At 41.8% G+C, this 21,339-nt stretch overlaps 1 protein-coding gene across 5 annotated transcripts in view; it reads right to left on the bottom strand.

The window, feature by feature from the left end:
- KMT2B (lysine methyltransferase 2B) overlaps nucleotides 1-21,339 on the bottom strand; it is a 496,236-nt gene that overhangs the window by 58,641 nt on the left and 416,256 nt on the right. For all 5 annotated transcript variants that reach the window (XM_033963412.1, XM_033963411.1, XM_033963413.1 and 2 more), the window contains 2 exons: nucleotides 16,586-18,914; nucleotides 8,753-8,848 (listed from right to left, as the gene is read on the bottom strand). In XM_033963412.1, coding sequence (XP_033819303.1) covers nucleotides 8,753-8,848; nucleotides 16,586-18,914 — 2,425 coding nt within the window. The remainder of the gene's footprint in view (nucleotides 1-8,752; nucleotides 8,849-16,585; nucleotides 18,915-21,339) is intronic.

Below are 21,339 nucleotides of genomic sequence, written 5' to 3'. Positions count from 1 at the left end.
GATGTAAATGTTATAATGTCCTTGTATCACTCTATGGTATGCCCGCAACTCGAATACTGTGTGGTCACCGTATCTCAAAAAAGATATAGCAGAATTAGAAAGGTACAGAGAAGGGCAACAAAAATTATAAAAGGGATAGGACGATATCCTTATGAGGAAAGACTAAAATGGCTAGGGCTTTTCAGCTTGGAGAAGAGATGGCTCAGGGGTGATATGACAGAGGTCTATAATAATGAGTAGAGTGGAAAGGGTAGATATGAACTGCTTGTTTACTCTTTCCAAAAATACCAGGACTAGGGGACATGTGATGAAGCAACTAAGTAGATTTAAAACAAACTGGAGAAAATATTTCTTCACACGTGTAATTAAACTCTGGACTTCGTTGCCAGAGAATGTGGTGAAATCAGTTAGTTTAACGGGGGTTTAAAAAAGATTTGGCTAATTTCCTAAAAGAGAAGTCTATAGGCCATTATTGAGATGGCTTGGGGAAATTCAAAAAATAGAAAAATTATCCAAATGAAGGAATTAAGAGGCAATGCACTTAATAAAGAAGGCTAAAAAAGAATCTGAAAAGAAACTTTCCAAAGGGACAAAAACTCATATTAACAACCTTTTCAGGTATATCAAAAGCAGAATGCCTGTGACCATGAAACCACTGGATCATCAAAGAACAAAAGGAGCTCTTAGGGATGATAAGGCCAAAGCAGAAAGACTAAATGAATTCTTTGCTTTGGTCTTTACGGAAGAAGATGAACCGGAAATGTTTTTCAAGGGTGACGATACGAACAAACTGAAAGAAATCTTGGTGAACCTGGAAAATGTAAGGGCTGCTGCGGCAATTCTTATGTTCTTATGTACATTCCATGGTACTGAAAGAACTGAAACATGAAATTGCTAATGTGCTTTTAGTGATCTGTAACCAATAGCTAAAATCATGTATAGTACCTTAAGATTGGAGAATGGTTAATGTTACGCTGATTTTTAAAAAGGGTTCTAGGGGTAATCCGGGAAATTACAGAACTGGTGAGCCTGACTTCAGTGCCAGGAAAAATAGTTGAAATGAAATTATGGAACACATAGTCAAACATGGTCTAATGGGACAGAGTCAGAATGGGTTTAGTCAAGGGAGGTTTTACCTCACCAATTTTGCTGTATTTCTTTGAAGGTATGAATAAACATGGATAAAGGCAAACCGGTTGATGTAGTGTTACTAAATTTTCAGAAAGCTTTCAACAAAGTTCCTCATGAGAGGCTTTTGAGAAAATTAGAGTCATGGGATAGAAGGCAGTGTTTTGTTGTGGATTAGAAACTGGTTATTGGCCTTTTTTTTTCAACGGAGAAGGGTAAATAGTGGAGTGTGCAGGGATCTGTACTGGGTCTGATGCTATTTAACATATTTATAAATAATCTTGATATTTGCAGATGACACTAAACTGTTCAAAGTTGTTAAAACGCATGCAGACTGTGAAAAAATTACAGGCAGAACTTAGGGAATTGGAAGACTGGGCATCCAAATGGCAGATAAAATTTAATGTGTACAAATGCAAAGTGATGCACTTTGGGAAGAATAACAAAAATCTCATGCATGAATATAGGATGTCCGGGGCGGTACTTGGAGAGACCTCCCAGGAAAGAGACTTGAGAGTTATGATCGACAAGTCGATGAAGCCATCCATGCAATGTGCGGCAGCGGTGAAAAGGACAAACAGAATGCTAGGAATAATAAAGAAGGGGATCACGAACAGATCAGAGAAGGTTATCTTGCCGCTGTACCGGGCCATGGTGCGCCCTCACCTGGAGTACTGCGTCCAGCACTGGTCACCGTACATGAAGAAGGACACAGTACTACTCGAAAGGGTCCAGAGAAGAGCGACAAAGATGGTTAAGGGGCAGGAAGAGTTGCCATACAGTGAAAGATTAGAGAAACTGGGCCTTTTCTCCCTCGAACAGAGGAGATTGAGAGGGGACACGATCGAAACATTCAAGGTACTGAAGGGAATAGACTTAATAGATAAGGACAGGTTGTTCACCCTCTCCAAAGTAGGGAGAACGAGAGGGCACTCTCTAAAATTGAATGTGGATAGGTTCCGTACAAACGTAAGGAAGTTCTTCTTCACCCAGAGAGTGGTAGAATACTGGACCGCTCTTCCGGAGTCTGTCATGGGGGAAAACACCCTCCAGGGATTCAAGACAAAGTTAGACAAGTTCCTGATGAACTTGAATGTGCTCAGGTAGGGCTACTCTCAGTTAGGGCACTGATCTTTGATCAGAGGGCTGTCGTGTGAGCGGACTGCTGGGCACGATGGACCACTGGTCTGATCCAGCAGCGGCAATTCTCATGTTCTTATACTTACCAGATGATAGGATTCACCTTAGGTGTCAATGCCCAAGAAAAAAACGTAGGTGTCATCGTAGCCAATTTACTGAAACCTTCTGCTCAATGAATGGTGGCGGTCAAAAAAGCAACCAAGATGCTAGGAATTATTAGAAAAGGCATGGTAAATAAGACTAAGAATGTTAAAATGCCTCTGTATCGCTCCATGGTGCGACCTCACCTTGAGTATTGAGTTCAGTTCTGATTGCAGTATCTCAAAAAAGAAATAGCCAAATTAGAAAAGGTTCAAAGAAGAGCAATCAAGATGATAAAGGGGATGGAATTCCTCTCGTATGGAGAAAGACTAAAGAGGTTACGGCTCTCCAGCTTGGAAAAAGAGACGGCTAAGGGGAGATATGATTGAGGTCTACAAAATCATGAGTGGTATAGAACTGGTATAGAATCAATTATTTACTATATCTAAAATTACTAAGACTAGGGGACAGTTAGAAGGAAATACTTTTAAAACCAATAGGAGGAAATATTTATTCACTCAGAGAATTGCTAAACTCTGCAACATATTGCCAGAAGATGTGGTAACATAGATGGATTTAAAAAAGGTTTGGATAAGTTCCTGGAAGAAAAATCTATAGTCTGCTATTGAGACAGACATGGGGGAAGCCAATGTTTGCTCTGAGATTGGTAGTATGGAATGTTGCTATTATTAGGGTTTTTGCCAGGTAATTATGACCTGGATTGGCCACTATAGAAACAAGATACTGAACTGGATGGACCGCTGGTCTGACCCAGTATGGCTATTCTTATGTACTATGTTACTATGAATTGGAAGTGGGGTCTCAGCTTTGGGGAGACTGGGACATTGGCACCACTTCAACAAAGGTGGAGTAGTCCTCTTAGAACTGATGTTTCTTGCATACAAGAAGCGCCAATGTCCTGGAGCTCTTGTATGAAAATATTTGTGAAAAACTTTCTTAAGCAACTCATAACCTAGTTGGAGCTTAGGCTTAAAAATGGCTGCAAGCTGCACAAAAATGAAAGTAAAGTAAAGCTGAAAGCTAGGGAAAAAAAGGAACAATCAAAAAAGAAATAAATCCTGAGCTACTCACACAAATGAAGAGCAGGAAGGCCAAAAATAGCTTGGAAAAAAAAGTTTTACTTGCTGATCATGATGGAAGATATGCTTCATATTTATTAAAATTTGATGCAAACGCTTATAATAATATTTCAAAGCGAAATACAAATCTACTAAAATCGGGATTTACAAATAACATTACAATGACATTTAAGGACATACTTACAGACTACATGTGGAAAGGGGGTTGAACTACAATTATTTTATATGAAAGTAACATTAAAGGCTCATACACTAGGATAGGGGGTAAAAGGAAAAACTGTATGCTGAAAGCAAAGTCTGCTGGGACGATACTGGCGAATATGAAGTCTAATTATCAAATGCGTCTCTAATAGAAAAGTTTTCAAAGAGCTTTTAAATCTATCTAATGCTGCTTCTTCTCTTATATATCCTGGAAGTGATTTCCATAACTGTGGTGTAGTTACTGAGAAGATTTCTGTCCGTCTTGTGCCAATATACTTAAGAGATGGCATAGAAAGGAGATTTTGATCTGATGAATGTAGAGTTCTTGATGCAATGTGAGGAATCGGTAACCTGTCAATAAATATGGAAAAATTATGTTCTTACCTGAGACCAATGGGATAGCACACATCTACCAGCAGGTGGAGATAGAGAAACTGATAAACAGGTGGTCCTATTGGCTGGCACACCTCCTGAATCTTCAGTATTGCTCCTTGCCCAAGCATCCGTAACCATCAATATGCTTAGCATGTAAAAAACTTCTTTCCCATAACAAATTTCAAAAGGTAATAATATAGAATACAACTATCAAGAATAACAGACTTTGAAAGTTGCAAAAGAAAAAAACGACAGTCAATATCCAGAAAGGGTGGGGCTCTGGATTCATCTGCTGCTGTTGCTAAGGAAGGAAAAATTATGTTCTTACCTGTTAATTTTCTTTCCTTTAGATACAGCAGATGAATCCAGAGACCAATTTGATGTAGCAAAGCAATCCTCAATCTGGGTGGGAAGCAAACGCTGCCTCTGCAGCAACCGAAGCACTAAACGCTGCCTCCACATGCGCCCCACATCCAACCGGTAATGCTGAGATAAAGTATTCTTGGAAGACCAAGTAGCCGCATGACAAAACTCCTCCAAGGAAAAAAAAACTGTGGACTATGTCCAAGTAGCTGCCATTGTTCTGGCTGAATGATCATGAAATTCTTCCGCCAAGTAAGCATAAAGAATGTCCTCCTGGACTCTTCAAGAGATGGAGGCTTTGGACGCTGCCATACGTTTGTCGCATCCCTTGAAAAAGAGGTGATCTAAAGGACTAAAAGTCGTTAGAAACCTACAGATTGTGGAGAATGCTACGCACTTTTAAAAAATGCAGTGATGAAAAGCTCGCCTCTCCATTCCTCCTCCCAGGAAGAAGGAAGGAAAAGTGAGAGCAGCATAAAAGAAAGGATGACACCACCTTAGAAATAAATTTTGGTACTGTCCAAACTGACACCCCAGAATTTGTAAATCAGAAATAAGAATCCCCGCCATACAAGGCCTGCAACTCAGAAAACCGCCGAGCTGAAGCCATGGCCACAAAAACACCGTGTTCAACGTCACAGCCTTTTAGAATCTCAAAAGACAAGGTTGAAACGAAGCCTTCTGTAAACTGCGAAGAAGTACCTTAGGACTGTACTCCGGACAGGGCTTCTTAAGAGGTGTACGAATATACTGTACTCCTTTTAGGAACTGAACTACATGAAGCTGAGAAGTAAGTGAAGAGCGAGATACCTAGCCCTTGTAACAAGCTAAGATTGCCACTTGAAGCTGAAAGGAATTGAATGTTAAGCCCTTGGCAATACGCTTGTGCTTCGTTCTCAACTTAGGAAAATAAGCACACGCCTTATGTGCCCAGTCAGGAACCGGCTATGTGAAGAACACACCTGGAGCCATCCAAATATTTACCTCCACCCGGCCGCGGGAACTGCCAAGCAAAGTCCACCTCGGGGAGAAATCCCACTACTGCTGTGGCACTGCTGCCGGAGTATGAAAACAAGCGCACGTCTACAACACGCGGGAAGGCACTAGTTCCGTAATAGAGCTCTATCCATACACCCGAAGCCCTTTACTGAATAAACTTCATACAAATGTAAATTTACTTGTCAGTCACTAAACCATTTCCACAACTCTACAAAATATAGTGTTTGATAAAAAACATATTCCTTCTGTAGACTCACATCGAACCCGCAGCTCCACCACAACCAGAAACCAGAAAAGAAGTTTAAATAAAATATATACTCACAACTTTGTTGATAGTGCCGGGAGATGCCGGTTGCTCAGCAGAATTGTTTAATAGTCACTGTGGTCTCTCTCTCTCTTTTTTTTTTTTTTTTAACAGTGATAGGAAAGAAGAAAAACTGCGACCCAGTCAGACCCTCTATCATTGGAGGGAGGGTGAGGTAGGGACCTGGGGGGGGGGGGCTCAGGTGTAACCCCTAAAGCCGGAACCGTTCAGCCAGACACCCCTGTCTCACTGAAGAGAAACCTCAACAGTAGAAATAAAATTGCCATCTCACTGAAGAGAAACCTCAACTGGAGAAAATAATTTTCCAGTCACAACCAGAATTCAGGAGCTAGTTGAATAGCGACCATCACCTGCTGGGAGATAGAGCATACTGAAGATTCAGGAGGTGTGCCAGCCAATAGGACCAACTGTTAATCAGTTTTTCTATCTCCACCTGCTGGTAAATGTGTGCTATCCCTTTGGTCTCTGGATTCATCTGCTGCTGTTGCTAAGGAATGGGAGATTAACCTGGTGAATCTTAAATTACATTACATTAGAGATTTCTATTCCGCCATTACCTTGCGGTTCAAGGCAGATTACAAAAGATTTATGAATGGGGATTATGTAATTTCTAGAGTTGTAAAGAGTGAACATTTGTCAGTATTTGAATGATAAAAAGTGGAGAGGGGTAGGTAGAAATTTATGAAGAAAACGAAACTAAGGAAGATCATTTGTCGTTTTTTCAGGTTGTACAATGGAAGAACATTTGTCCTTTCTAGCGTTGTAAAGAGTAGATCATTTGTCATTTCAAGAGTTGTAAAGAGTGGATCATTTGTCAGGATTGTTTCAGGAATTTCTTGAAGAGAAAGAGGTAGAAATTTATGAAGAAAGGGAAACTAAGGAAGATCATTTGTCATTTTTTCAGGTTGTACAATGGAAGAACATTTGTCCTTTCTAGAGTTATAAAGAATAGATCATTTGTCTTTTCAAGAGTTGTAAAGAGTGGATCATTTGTCAGGATTGTTTCAGGAATTTCTTGAAGAGTATGGTTTTTAATTCTTTTCTGAATATCTTGTAGTCTGGGGTGGTTATCAGTAGGTTAGAGATCTGGTTATCTAGTTTTGCGGCTTGAGTGGCTAGGATGACATCGTTTTGTCCGTTTTACTTCTTTGATCGGGGGGGGTATGAATGGGGAGTGCGTTTTTCTGTGTCTTGGATGAGGCGGTTGTTTAGGTAGGATGGGCTGTCTCCATATAGGGTTTTAAATAACATGCAGTAGAATTTAAATAGTATTCTTTCTTGGATTGGTAGCCAGTGTGATTTGATGTATGTTTCTGTGATATGGTCATGTTTCCTCAGTGAGTAGATGAATCTCAGAGCTGTATTTTGGATTGTTTGTAGTTGCTTGGTCATAGTAGCAGGGCAGGGGAGGTAGAGGATGTTGAAGTAGTCTAGCAGTCCTAGGATTAGGGATTGCACTATAAGCTGGAATTGTGTTCTTTCAAAGAATTTCCGGACTTGTCTCAGATTTCTCATGACTGCAAAGGATTTCTGTATTGTTTTATTTATTTGCGGTTGCATGGTGCAGCATCTATCTATTGTCATTCCTAGTAACTTTATAGTGGTTTGGATGGGATAGTTGATTGAGTTGAGTTCTATATTGGTAATGGTTGGGATTTTGTCATTTTCAAGGAGGATGAATTTAGTTTTGTCAGGGTTGAGTTTTAAGTTTGTGATCTTTCATCCAAGTCGTAACAGTTTCTAGTGTTCGGTATAGTATATTTGTCATGGTGGTCTTTGGCTGATCAAATGGTAAGAGAATGGTTATGCAATTTTATAAGAGATACGGTGCAGTATTGGTAGCCAATGAATGTTTTTTAGTGGCATGCCATGGTTTAAAGCAAGGGTAGGGAACTCCGGTCCTCGAGAGCCATATTCCAGTCTGGTTTTCAGGATTTCTCCAATGAATATGCAGGAGATCTATTTGCATGCACTGCTTTCAATGCATATTCATTGGGGAAATCCTGAAAACCCGACTGGAATACGGCTCTCGAGGACCGGAGTTCCCTACCCCTGGTTTAAAGGTTTGTTGCCCCAGAGAATGGGAATATTTGAACATTGGGGGGGGGGGGGAGGACTTGTCAGATTTTCAGGAGCCATAGATGAAGAAAAATTGTAAAAAAAAAATAAAAAAGTACTTACCGATCCTAAATTGGGTCCCAAGAACAGTTGTCTAGGGGCGCACTTCAGTAGCACATTAAAGAGCATAACATGCTCCTTAAGCGTGCTCCTTTGGCGTGCACCGCAAAAGATTGTCTTTTAAATTGCTCTGTGAAGTGAAATTACAGATTCTGCACAACTCATTCACATGTGTGGTATTGGCCTAAGGTTTTTTTTTAAAGCTAAAGGAATGCTGAGTAATATCTGCACTGAGCTCTACTGGGGAACATCACCCACATGTGAGAATATTAAGGCCTACTTGTCCTCAGAGAATCATGTATACATCTTTGTGTAGAGATCATATCTAGACATACGCGCGTTCTGTAAAAAATGTAGGCATCTCTTCTTTATATAATAGCTTCAACAGGAACCATAGTCAAGACTCTGGTATAGAATTAGAATTGCCTCTAATATGAGAAAGATCCCTGCAGTTGGTATATGGGGCAAAATTTGAAAGAGTACATCTTTAGCAAAGTGATTTAATTTCGTGCATCTTCCAGAAAGCAATAAATTTCACTAAATAAACCATAAGGAATGAAGACATAGGTGCACACACAGTAATTAAAAAGCAGGAGACTTATAATAAATTGGTTAAAAGGAATGCCCAACACGGCCATGCTTTGGTCAGTAAATCCATACTAACAGAACTGAAAATCATAATCATAATCAATTAAATAACACTAACGGCCTCTTTTACAAAGCCGCACGGCAACAGCCCTGAAGCCCTTTAAACCTCTATGGGCTTTGGGGCCGTTAGCACAGCGCAGCCGCTAGTGTGGCTTTGTAAAAGAGGCCGTAAGACTAAACATAAGAGTTTCTTTTGGGAAAAATTAAAACTTACTCTTTGCTCTCAACACTGCTTACAGACTCTTCTTTCAAGCTGATTACTTCAAGGGACTCCCTCACTGAGGGAGTATTCAGCTGGATCCCGCTGCAGCTGAAAAACCAATTTGTCAGAAATAGCAATTAGCCAATCTTATTTTACAATTTCATTGTAAAACCTATTAAACCTATATGTCCTAACATTAAAATAAGCTATAGATGTACAGTATATCTCTATCCTTCATCATTATTCCCAGCCCACCTTCAACCTCTCCCAGCAATGGGAATGCTAACTGTTCTATTCATTCTTCACACCAGTATGGACAATACAGTTGACTACTTTGAATCTGCAGGTAGAGACCAACAGCAAGCCCTAGTTTTGTGATTATATCCAATCTATCATCATATACTAAACTCTTCATCTTTCCTCTTGCCAAATTTCAAACTTTTGAAACATCAGATATAAAATAGCAACAGAGGCAGCTTCACTATCTTTGTATAGCAAACCACTGAAAAAAGCACAGTTACTTACCGTAACATGTGTTATCTAGGGATAGCAGGCAGCTATTCTCACATATGGGTGACTTCATCCATGGAGCCCCGATGCGGACAGCCTCACAAGCAGACTTGCTTGAAGAACTTTAGAAAGTTCATGACTGCAGCAATGTGCATGCACAAGTGCCTTCCTGCCCGACGTAGGTCGCGTATCTCCTCAGCATCTCCTCAGTTCAGATAGCTAGCTAAGAAGCCAACCAGGGGAGGTGGGTGGGTTGTGAGAATATCTGCCTACTGTCCCTGGATAACATCTGTTACAGTAAGTAACTGTGCTTTATCCCAGGACAAGCAGGCAGCATATTTTAACAAGCTAACCAGAATAGGATGGTAGGAGTGTTGGCAATTCAGGGGAATAAATTTTGTAAAACTGCCTGGCCAAAGTGGCCATCCCGTCTGGAAAAAGAATCCAGACAATAATGAGAGGTGAATGTATGAACCAAGGACCGAGTGGCAGCTTTACAGATTTCCTCAATAGGAGTAGATCTAAGGAAAGCTACAGATGCTACCATGGCTCTGACTTTGTGGGCTGTGACTCGACTCTGTAGATGCAGTCCAGCCTGAGCTGAGATGCAAGCAGACAACCAGTTGGAGATTGTTCTGTTGGAAACTGGATGTCCCAACTTGTTTGGATCGAAGGAGACAAAAAGTTGAGAAGATCTTTGTGGCTTAGTCCTTTGAAAGTAGAAAGCCAAGTACACTTGCAGTCCAGAGTATGAAGAGCTGTTTCTCCAGGATGAGAATGACACTTTGGAAAAAATACTGGAAGTATAATGGATTGATTTAGATGAAATTCTGAAACAACTTTTGGTAAGAATTTAGGATGAGTACGGAGGACCACCTTGTTGTGATGGAATACTGTGAAAGGTGGGTCCGCTACTAAAGCCTGTAGCTCACTGACTCTACAAGCAGACGTGAGAGCAATGAGAAAGACCACTTTCCAAGTGAGATATTTGAGATGAGCCGAAGACATTGGTTCAAATTGAGGCTTCATTTATTGAGCAAGAACAACATTGAGATCCCAAACCACTGGAGGCGGTTTGAGAGGAGGTTTGACATTGAAAAGTCCTTTCATAAATCTGGAAACCACAGGATGAGCAGATAGTGATTTCCCTTCTAGTGGCTGATGAAAAGCCGCAATTGTACCGAGATGGACTCGAATGGATGTTGATTTGAGGCCTGATTGAGATAAATGCAAGAGGTAATCCAGAACTAAAGACAAGGATGTAGATTGAGGCTCCTTGTGATGAAAAGCACCCCAAGCAGAAAATCTAGTCCATTTCTGGTTGTAACATTGCCTAGTGGTAGGCTTCCTGGAAGCCTCTAAAATGTCCTTGACAGATTGAGAGAACTGTAGATGGGTAGTTATATTGAAAGGTACCAAGCTGTCAGGTGTAGAGACTACAGGTTGGGATGAAGTAGAGACCCCTGACTCTGTGTAAGCAGAGACAGAAAAACTGGAAGAAGTAGTGGCTCTCTGCTGCTGAGTTGAAGTAGAAGGGAGAACCAAGGTTGTCTGGGCCACTGAGGAGAATCATGGTGACATGTTCGTGTTTGATGAGTGTTTTGAGAATGAGAGGGAATGGAGGAAACGCTTACAGAAATTTGCTTGTCCATTCCAGAAGAAAGGCATCTGATGATATCACTATACTAATACCACTCCAATCATTCTCAACAGAACTAAACAACCTAATCTCAAATATCCTGGAAAAAATAGAACAATGGATGTTGCAGTCAAAACTGAAACTCAACCCTGAGCTAGTCCTAATGATAAACTCAGAGAAACTTCCATCCAACTTAATGGCCAAAAATTTGAAATAGTAAGTTATATCAAAATCCTGGGAGTAACTATGGACCGACACCTAATGTTCGAGAAACACACAGACCAACTGACTAAAAAATGCTGCACTATTTTATGGAAACTAAGAACTGTAAAAAAATATTTTGACATGGTGTCCTTTAGGATACTAGTTCAATCCACCATTCTATCCACCTTAGATTATTGTAATATCACATATCTAGGGTCAACCAAGAAAACACTACAAAGACTTCACCTGGTTTAAAACGCTGCTGTACATTTGATCTTTGGACTGAAAAAGTTTAACCCCTTTTTACATGCAATTCCATTGGCTCCCTTTTGAAGCTAGAGTCATTTTTAAATTCAGCTGCTTCTGTTATAAAGCTATCTTTGGATTACTACCATCATACTTATCTTCCCAATTAAATCCTTTCACATCAAGCAAGAACACAAGAAACTTGGGCATGTTCATGTACCCTACTCCAAAAGCCTGCCGTTATAAAAGTTTTTTAGACAAAACTCTAGCCTTTCAAGCGGGGAGAATGAACTCTTGGATGTGTTCTCCGATTGCCCACTCCCAATCTTACTATGAATTTAGAAAATCACTGAAAACCTATCTGGTAAATTTATGCGATGACTTCGCTTTCCTTCACTCTACGTTGTATCATATTGTATTTTATTGTATTGTATAGCACTGAATCCTACCAATTCTTACTATATCTTGCATCTTCACTTATTTTTTATTTCCTTCTTTTTTTTTTTTCTTTTATGTTGGTCTTCCCTCCCAATGTTTTTACCTTTATATTTTGAATTTGATACAGATTGTAACCTTTAAAGAATTTTCCTATTGTTTCTATATTGTACTTAAGATTTTTATTTTTTATTTTTTTGTTGTCGGTTGTTGTTTGTTTTTAAAACATTGTTTGTCTATGTAATAATTTACCTATGTTTTTAAATACTGAAGAAAAATATTTCCTTAGATTTCTCCGGAGCCTATCACCTCTTAACTTTATCCTATGCCCTCTCATTGCAGTTTCCTTTCAAATGAAAGAGACTCGACTCATGCACATTTACATTACGTCAGGTATTTAAACATCTCTATCATATCATTGAAATCTTTAAGTCTGTCTCCATACGCCTTATGATGAAGACCACATACCATTTTAGCAGCCTTCCTCTGGACAGACTCCATCCTTTTTATATCTTTTTGAAGATGCGGCCTCCAGAATTGTACACAATATTCTAAACGAGGTCTCACCAAAGACTTATACAGGGGCATCAATACTTCCTTTTTCCTACTGGCCATACCTCTCCCTATGCAACCTAGCATCCTTCTAGCTCTCGCCGTCACCTTGTCAATCTGTTTGTTTACCTTAAGATCATCACATAGAATCACACCCAAGTCTCGCTCTTCTCTTGCACACATAAGTTCTTTAACCCCCTAAACTCTACCATTCCTTTGGGTTTTTGAAGCCCAAATGCATGACCCTGCATTTCTTAGCATTAAATTTTAGCTGCCAAATTTCAGACCATTCTTCAAGCTTTGCCAGGTCTTTCTTCATGTTATTCACACCATCCAGCGTGTCTACTCTATTGTAGATTTTGGTATCATCTACAAAGAGGCAAATCTTACCCGACAACCCTTCAGCAATATCGTTTCTAAAAATGTTAAAACAAACAGAACCTTGAGGCATATCCCTTTCCTCAGAACGATCTCCATTGATCACTACATTTTTCAGCTGTATCTCAAGAAAAGTTATATTCAGATACAGTCCAATCCTGGGAGGTTACAGGCTGATTTTGAACCTGAGGCAATAGACAATTAAATGTCTTGCTCAAGATCATAAGGACCACAAGGAACTGAATAAGGCTTCCCTGGTTCTCAGCCCACTGCTGTAAACATTAGGTTACTTCTCCACTCTATTTCTTTACACACTGAAATGGCTTTTAAAATGATCTTCCATATGACTATGGTGGGTGCATTTGCTGAAAATACTTGCTGCCTTCTTCTGAAGAATCAGATGTAACATAGCTGCAGTGAAATGAAATGACTGAGATTTTTCAACAATTAAAAGGCTACCTAATGCATGGAGCTGTGCAGATAGCTTACATGCCAAAAACAAAAGCAAACAAATATTAGCCAAAACAGAACCTGCCTAATAAATGCAGGAAAATTCAGGATGATGAGAGGTAAAAAACTATGAATTAAAAGAAAGAAAGAAAGAAAAGCTCAGGTGAGTTGAAGGTGGCGACAGCTTGCTGAAAGTTGACCATTGGGCTTTGTAGGAAAAAAATATCAGAACTGGGATAAGTCCTGTGCACACAGTGATATGGGAAGTGGCACACATGCTCAGCTGAACATTTTCAGCAAGACCTAACTTTGAAGAAACAGCTCTGACCTGTCAGATTGTGTATCCTATTTGTTATCAGAGAATTTTGCGCCACTGTAAATTCCTACTATATTAATTCTCAACATCAGTTTGGACAGCTGGATTATGTCTAGGGCTTGGAGTTGAATAGAAGGTCTGAGCTGCTGTCAGCATCTTTGTTGTATTACTAGTAACTGCAGCAGCAAAGTAGTTCCTGCATTGGAAAACCGCACACTCCTCCAAAAAATCAAGGTAACACACATAGATCTTCCTAGTAGTCAGAAGGCAATTAGCTCTTAAAGACCTCAGAATCAGAAAAACAACAATTCCAATCAGACCAGGCTGTCTTTCCACCAAAACCAGAGTCCCAGTCACGTACCACTGTACTCACATGGCTGGCAGAAGACTCAGCATTACTTTACAACCAGTGACAGAAGCTGGCAAGCTATTAAGACCCTTAGGAAGACTCCAGACAGGCTGGAAGAAGCGTAGGTACCAGTGATGAGGGAAATTTTATAACAAGGAGTCCAAGCAAGGGTTATACAGTATGCTGATTTTATAAAATAAAATAGCTGACTTGAAAGCTCCTATTGTTAGTGATCTGTAATCTGTGATCTGTATCCTGTCGCTAAAATCGTCTGTAGTACCTGAAGATTGGAGGGTGGCCAATGTTATGCCTATTTTTAAAAATGGCTCCAGGGGAGATCTGGGAAATTACAGACCAGTAAGCCTCACTTCGGTGCCGGGCAAAATGGTAGAAATGATTATAAAAAATAAAATTGTGGAACACGTAGACAAGCATGATTTAATGAGTCAGCATGGGTTCAGCCGAGGGAGATCTTGCCTCACAAATTTGTTTGACTTTTTTGAAGGTGTGAATAAACATGTGGATAAAGGTGAGCCAGTTGATATAGTATATCTAGATTTTCAGAAAGCTTTTGATAAAGTTCCTCACGAGAGGCTCCTGAGAAAATTAAAGTGTCATGGGATAGGTGGCAAAACTCAGTTTGGATTAGGAATTGGTTATCGGATAGGAAACAGAGGGTAGAGTTAAATGGTCATTTTTCTCAATGGAGGAGAGTAAACATTGGATTGGAGTGCCGCAGTGGTCTGTACTGGGACCAGTGCTATTTAATTTATTTATAAATGATCTGGAAATTAGAACGAGTGAGGTGATTAAATTTGCAGATGACACTAAACTATTCAAAGTTGTTAAAACGTATGCAGATTGTGAAAAATTGCAGGCAGACCTTAGGAAATTGGAAGACTGGGTATCCAAATGGCAGATGAAATTTAATGTGGAGAAATGTAAAGTGATGCACATTGGGAAGAATAACCTGAATCACAGTTACCGGATGCTAGGGTCCACCTTGGGGATTAGCGCCCAAGAAAAGGATCTGGGTGTCATCGTAGACAATACGATGAAATCTTCCACCCAATGTGTGGCGGCGGCCAAAAAAGCAAATAGGATGCTAGGAATTATTAAAAAAGGGATGGTTAACAAGACTAAAGAATGTTATAATGCCCCTGTATCGCTCCATGGTGCGACCTCATCTGGAGTATTGCGTTCAGTTCTGATCTACTTATTTCGAGAAAGATATAGTGGTGCTAGAAAAGGTTCAAAGAAGAGCGACCAAGATGGAAAAGGGGATGGAACTCCTTTCGTATGAGGAAAGACTAAAATGGTTAGGGCTCTTCAGCTTGGAAAAGAGACGGCTGAGGGGAGATATGATTGAAGTCTACAAAATCATGAGTGGAGTAGAACAGGTACAAGTGGATCAATTTTTCCCTTCATCAAAAATTACAAAGACTAGGGGACACTCTATGAAGTTACAGGGAAATATTTTTAAAACCAATTGGAGGAATTTTTTTTTTTCACTCAGAGAATAGTTAAGCTCTGGAACACTTTGCCAGAGGGTGTGGTAAGAGTGGATAGCGTAGCTGGTTTTAAGAAAGGTTTGGACAAGTACCTGGAGGAAAAGTCCATAGTATGTTATTGAGAAAGACATGAGGGAAGCCATTGTTTGCCCTGGATTGGTAGCATGGAATATTGCTACATCTTGGGTTTTGGCCAGGTACTAGTGACCTGGATTGGCCATCGTGAGAACAGGCTACTGGGCTTGAAGGACCATTGGTCTGACCCAGTAAGGCTATTCTTATGTTCTTATATAGGTACTGATCTTACCTCAACTTCTCCTATTCTGTGACCCAGGAAGGCCTACATATATTGCACAAAACTAGGTTGTCTTTGCACCTATTTTTCTGCATGAATAACTTAGACAATTTGCATCTATATGGGCATTTAGAATACTGTTAAAATGCATAAATTCTTTCCCCCTACCTCAAATGTTTAATCTACAGCATCTGTGTCTTTTTTAAAACCACTTTTAATGGAGTCAATGCTTAATATGCAGAGACGCCAAAATGATCAGGAATGAACAATTCACAGCATACCAACATGGAGTTTAGCTGCTATTTCCCCAATTCCTTTAATCACACATCTGGCAAGAAATCCTTACATAAATATTTTATTTTGGTTTGCTGATTTGAATGAGTGCACTGATCTAACACTGGATGTATTATCGTTATTTATTGTGCATTTTCATGGATTTCTTTAGTAGTGTAATTTTTTGCAACTGACTTTAGGAACTTTTGTGGAAAAGCAGGACATAAACTGGTAAATTAAAGCTTAACAGATAAACCTTAAAAGATTAACTATATACTGAAAGGAGGAGATGTCTTGCTGCTACATGACAAAGAAAAGCAACTAGGATTTTAAGTGACAAATATAATCTAGATCAGTGGTTCCCAACCCTGTCCTGGAGGACCACCAGGCCAATCGGGTTTTCAGGATAGCCCTAATGAATAAGCATGGAGCAGATTTGCATGCCTCTCACTTCCATTATATGCAAATCTCTCTCATGCATATTCATTAGGACTAGCCTGAAAACCCGATTGGCCTGGTGGTCCTCCAGGACAGGGTTGGGAACCACTGATCTTGATGTCCAAGTTGGTTGGGATCATGACATAATATTAAAGTCCTTTAATCAGGTAGGTAAACGCAAGTTATATTTTACACAGTTTAAGCATGGAATGCAGCATGCACACACAGAAATCACACACTGTCACATACCCAGCAGACAGCACAGATGAAGTGTTGAGAACACAGTTGGCCGGTGGTTTCTCTGGCTCCTTAGGTAGCATTTTCCTTCCCTCCAGTTTTGGTTTCTTGGCAAGGGGACTCCTTGCCAATGAAGCAGGTCTCTTCCTCTGATTTGTCTGGCAGGAGCTGGATTTGTCATGTGGAGCTGCAGGAAAAGCCAGCTCGGCCAATTTGAGAGCTGGAGTTTGGGCCAGATGCACAGTATTTAAGGGCTTGTCCATATAACTGGCGACACTTTGGAGTGGGGGTGGCGAAAAAGCTGAAAGGTTCACTAGGGTAGGATTCACAGGAACATGCTGCAGGACACAGGCCTGCTGGAGGCCAAGGGTTATTTGTCTAGATGCATTGCCAGGTACATCTGTCCTCATCACATTCATCATGGGCAGCAGTGTCCACGTGGGCATTTCATTCCTCATCACCTTTAGTGGTGCTGAAGCTTGCAGGAAAACTGTCCCCAGGCTCGGATGTGGAGGAGTTGACACTGCCATGTCTGGCTTAGCATGAGTAGCCTTACATTTCAGTTGCTTCATAGTTCTGGGTGCTGACTTTAAAGGCTTTCTCACACAGGCTACTGAACTGACACCCTGAGCAGAGGATGTAGACTTGCTCTGCGAACTTGTGCACATGATTGGTGCCACTCCATTGCCATGCTGTTTGAGAAGTGAGGGGAGGTGCTCTAAACCATTATTTCCTCCACTTGGTTCTGTGGAAACATGAACAGCAGAATTCGACAACACATGCTCTGGAGTGGTTGGAATGTTGCTGGCAGTTTTCACAGTCACCTGACCCAGCTTGTTGACTAGAATGATTTTGGGATCAGGCTTGTGTGCTGTCATAGTGGGGGATTCCATAAGAGCAGGATGGAGTTGTGTGTGATTAGGCTCTAATGAGAAGGGTTTACATACTCGTTGCAGCTGTGGTGGGTCCTTGAGGTTCAAACCCTGGACCCCTGGGGAGGAGGAAGAGCCCCCGACAGATAGCCACAGACGGGAAGTGTCATTTCCATTTACCATTTGACTTGTACTACCTTCAGCCTGCAGTGGAAATAGGAAAGTAGGTGAATGAAAATTTGGACTGGAAACCCCAAAGGATGGAAGACTGTTAACTGTCTCAGTTCCGTTGTGAGAAAACCCAAGAATGACCGGGGAAGCAACTTGGGGTGGGGTAAACAATGTTTTATCAGTCTGTGAATCTGTGCCACTGTTCAAGGTATTAATTTCTGTTGGAAAGATTTCTGGAGTCTTTATGGTGCTGGCTTCACCTGCTAACAGCCCTCTCACCTTGTCTGCCTCTGAATGGCTACCTTCTTTCCCCTCTAGTGATCTGAGGTGTTCAGGTGGTTTACTGTTCTTGGTAACAAGACCAATGCTCATATCAGTTGTGGTGATACTACTGTCACTCTCTGTACCATCATCTACACCATCCAGCTGATTGATACGAGGCAACTCTATCTTCATGGGGTATGGGCTCAGATCCTGAGAAGTTACTACCGTGCGGGTAAGTCTATAGCACTGCTGCAAGTAGCTTTCCTTGTCTGAACTCTCACTGTCATCTGTCCCATCTAATTGGCTGCCAGTCAAGGTAGTGCCCAGTCCAGCATAAAATCCTGCATCATCATCTTCGATTTCACTGGAGTCTGCTGGCACCACAATCTGTGCCCCACACTGTAGGTCCTCCAGCTGGAAGGTCTCATTCAGGATGCTCTCGTCAAATTCCAGGTCTGATGCAATCAGATCTGATGCATACACTACCTCGATGTCACTTTCATCAAAGGGCACAGAGCAGAACTCGGGCACCAACCCACCATCATTATCTGGTAGGGAAGGGGATAGGAGATCTGGCTGGCTCCTTCTCTCTCCCTCTTCAGATTCCTGATAAGTATTACTTTCCAGGTTCTCCATATCCTGCAGTCTCTGGGCACAGGACTCCAAGCTCCTGCTTCTGGATTCCTCTTGTTCACAGAAACTCCTGTCCTCCATCACCTGCAGGCCATTGCTAGAGTCAGGATGCTCTCGTGAGGTAGATGTTTGTGCAGTGACACAGATATTCATTGTGCTTGAGGTAGGCTGGTTGCACACTGGACTAAGCCTCAGTGCTTTAGCAGAGCCAAGTGTGGTAGCTGTCCTGAGAGATGCAGAACCTGAGGTGCCTGTGGTCGGCCGTGGTGGTGAGGCTAGGCGGCTCCGGGGTATGCTGTTGCTGTTGTGGGACAGAGGGCTGTGCCGCCTGGCTCGGCGCATTGGGGTTACATCTGGATCACTGACTGTAAGGATGTGATGAGGAACAGAAGTGGGACTTCCTGTAGAAAAGAAGAAGGTGTTACATTGTTGGCATCTTCTAATCAGCAACAAATACAAATCTATTCAATTTTGATAGTTATACAGAATTAATCATTTGTCTTACATATTGTATATATTCGAATATAAACCAAAATTTTGGAGCAAAAAAAATGGCCCAAAAATGGGTCTCTCTGTTTATATTTGGGTCAGTGCTGACCTGCCCCCCTCCCAAACTTGTTGCAGGCCTTTGCCAGGCCTGAGGTAAGACCTGGTGGTCCAGTGGTGGGCCGAGACAGGAGCGATCCCTCCTGTCTCCTGACCCAGCCAACTTTTAAATCTCTGGTGGTCCAGGACAGGAGGGATTCCATCCGTCTCTAGCCCCGGCTGACTTTAAACAACTGTTATCTCCCTTCTGCCCCCTCCGTGTACCTGTTAAGTACCTGGTGGTCCAGTGGTGAACTGCGGCAGGAGTGACCTTCCTTCGCTTCTGCCCGTGCAGAGCCACTAGCTAATTGGCTGCTGCGAGAACTCCCGGCAGCCAATTAGCTAGCGGCTCTGCACGAGCAGGAGCGAAGGACAGTTGCTCCTGTCCATGCAGAGCCGCTAATTGGCTGCCAAGAATTCTTGACGTCCCACGAGAACGCGCAGCAGCCAATTAGCTAGCGGCTCTACAAGCGCAGGAGCAAATGAAAGTCGCTCCTGCTGCGATTCATCACTGGACCACCATGGACTTAACAGGTATGTGGAGGGGGTGGGAGGGAGATAAAAGTAGTTTAAAGTCAGCCAGGGCAGGAGACGGAAGGGATCCCTCCTGTCCCGGACCACCGCTGGACCACCAGGGACTTAACAGGTACGCAAAGGGAGCGGGAGATAAAAGCTGTTTAAAGTTGGCTGGGTCAGGATAAGGATGGAATCCCTCCTGTCCTGGCCCACCAAGGATTTAAAAGGTACACCAGGGGAGGGGGGGGGCAGGAGGGAGATAAAAATGGTTAAAGTTGGCTGGGGCAGGAGATGGGAGAGATCCCTCCTGTCCTGGCCCACCAGGACTTATGGTAGTCCTGGTGGAGGCCTGTAAGGCATTGGGAGGGGGGGGACAGGGTACACAATCCGGCAGGGCAAGAAGATGGGGGACTGGGTACAGAGACCGGAAGGGGAGGGAGTGAGGGAAGGGACTGGGTGCAGAGCCTGGCAGGGAGGGAGTAGGATTGGGTGCCAAGACTGGCATGGCAGGAGAGGAAGTAAGGGAGGGGGCTGGATGCAGAGCAGGGAGGGAGGGAGGCTGGGTGCTGAGCCTAGCAGGGCACTACACTTGAAAATAAATCCCCGCCCCTCGGTTTATACTCGAGACAACATTTTTTCCTCCTTTTTTGGGGAAAAAAAAGGTTACCTTGGTTTGGATAAGTTTACATTTGAGTATATATGGAAGTGCATGGTTCATAGTAGATAATTTTAATCAAAAAGGGACATGCTGCTGTGGCCCTATAGACTTCCCTCATATTCCAGAACTAAGACTGTGACATCTGATGAACCTTGAAAAGCCTCAGTATTAAATTGTAACATTGCAGTCTCTTACTTGTTACTGATGAAAGACTTGTCATTTTTAATGAACAGTTTCAATAAACTTTGAGGCATGTTTTTGGAAACTATGTATAAACATACTTTTATTGCTGGGTATAACTGCATTCACATCTCTACCCTCTTCTGCTAGGATATTCCAAAGGGTTGGGGAGGCCTCAGAAACCACAGGCCAAATGTTGAACTGGAGCTATGGGTGGGAGCCAAGAAACCTCAGCAGCCACCTCATAGCCCAACCCATAGCTCTGGTGCAACATTCAGCCCATGACTCCTGAGGCCTCCCCAACCCTTTGGAATATCCTGGCAGAAGAGGGTAGAGATGTGAATGCAGTTATACCCAGCAATAAAAATTCACTGGAGTGTTTGAATATTTTCAGTGTGATTTTTTCTTCAGCACCTCCAATTTGAGGTTTTTTGGCAAACATACATATGTACAAATCAAACAGGAGAACCACCTCCACAGGACAAAGATCCACACAAACACAGTGAAGATGAACACAAAGTGTTAAAATACTTTATAGGTTAGCAGATTACCTCACTGTTAAAAAGATTTTTCTTCAGATTGAGGTAGTTGAGGACGATAAGATCAGTCTTCAGCCTGACTAGTTTTCGGACAGTGACTCAAGCAGGTCTACTTCCATATCTAGATTATTGCAACTCTTTATATTGCAAAATCACAAAGAAAGAACTTCAGAGGTTGCAGCTACTCCAGAGCACAGCGGCTAGACTGATTTCCTGATTTGAGAGGGCCAGTCCACTGCTGATAGAATACGCTGGCTGCCAGTCAAGTATAGAATTTAATTTAAAATTGCATGTAAGGCTCACAGGGCTATATATGGAGAAAGCTTGACTGGACTAACTTCAGCAATC

Source organism: Geotrypetes seraphini, chromosome 11, assembly GCF_902459505.1.
Source record: "Geotrypetes seraphini chromosome 11, aGeoSer1.1, whole genome shotgun sequence".
NCBI classification, from domain to species: domain Eukaryota; kingdom Metazoa; phylum Chordata; class Amphibia; order Gymnophiona; family Dermophiidae; genus Geotrypetes; species Geotrypetes seraphini.
The sequence above is the reverse complement of the archived record's forward strand: the minus strand, read 5'-3'. Positions and strand labels throughout refer to the sequence as shown.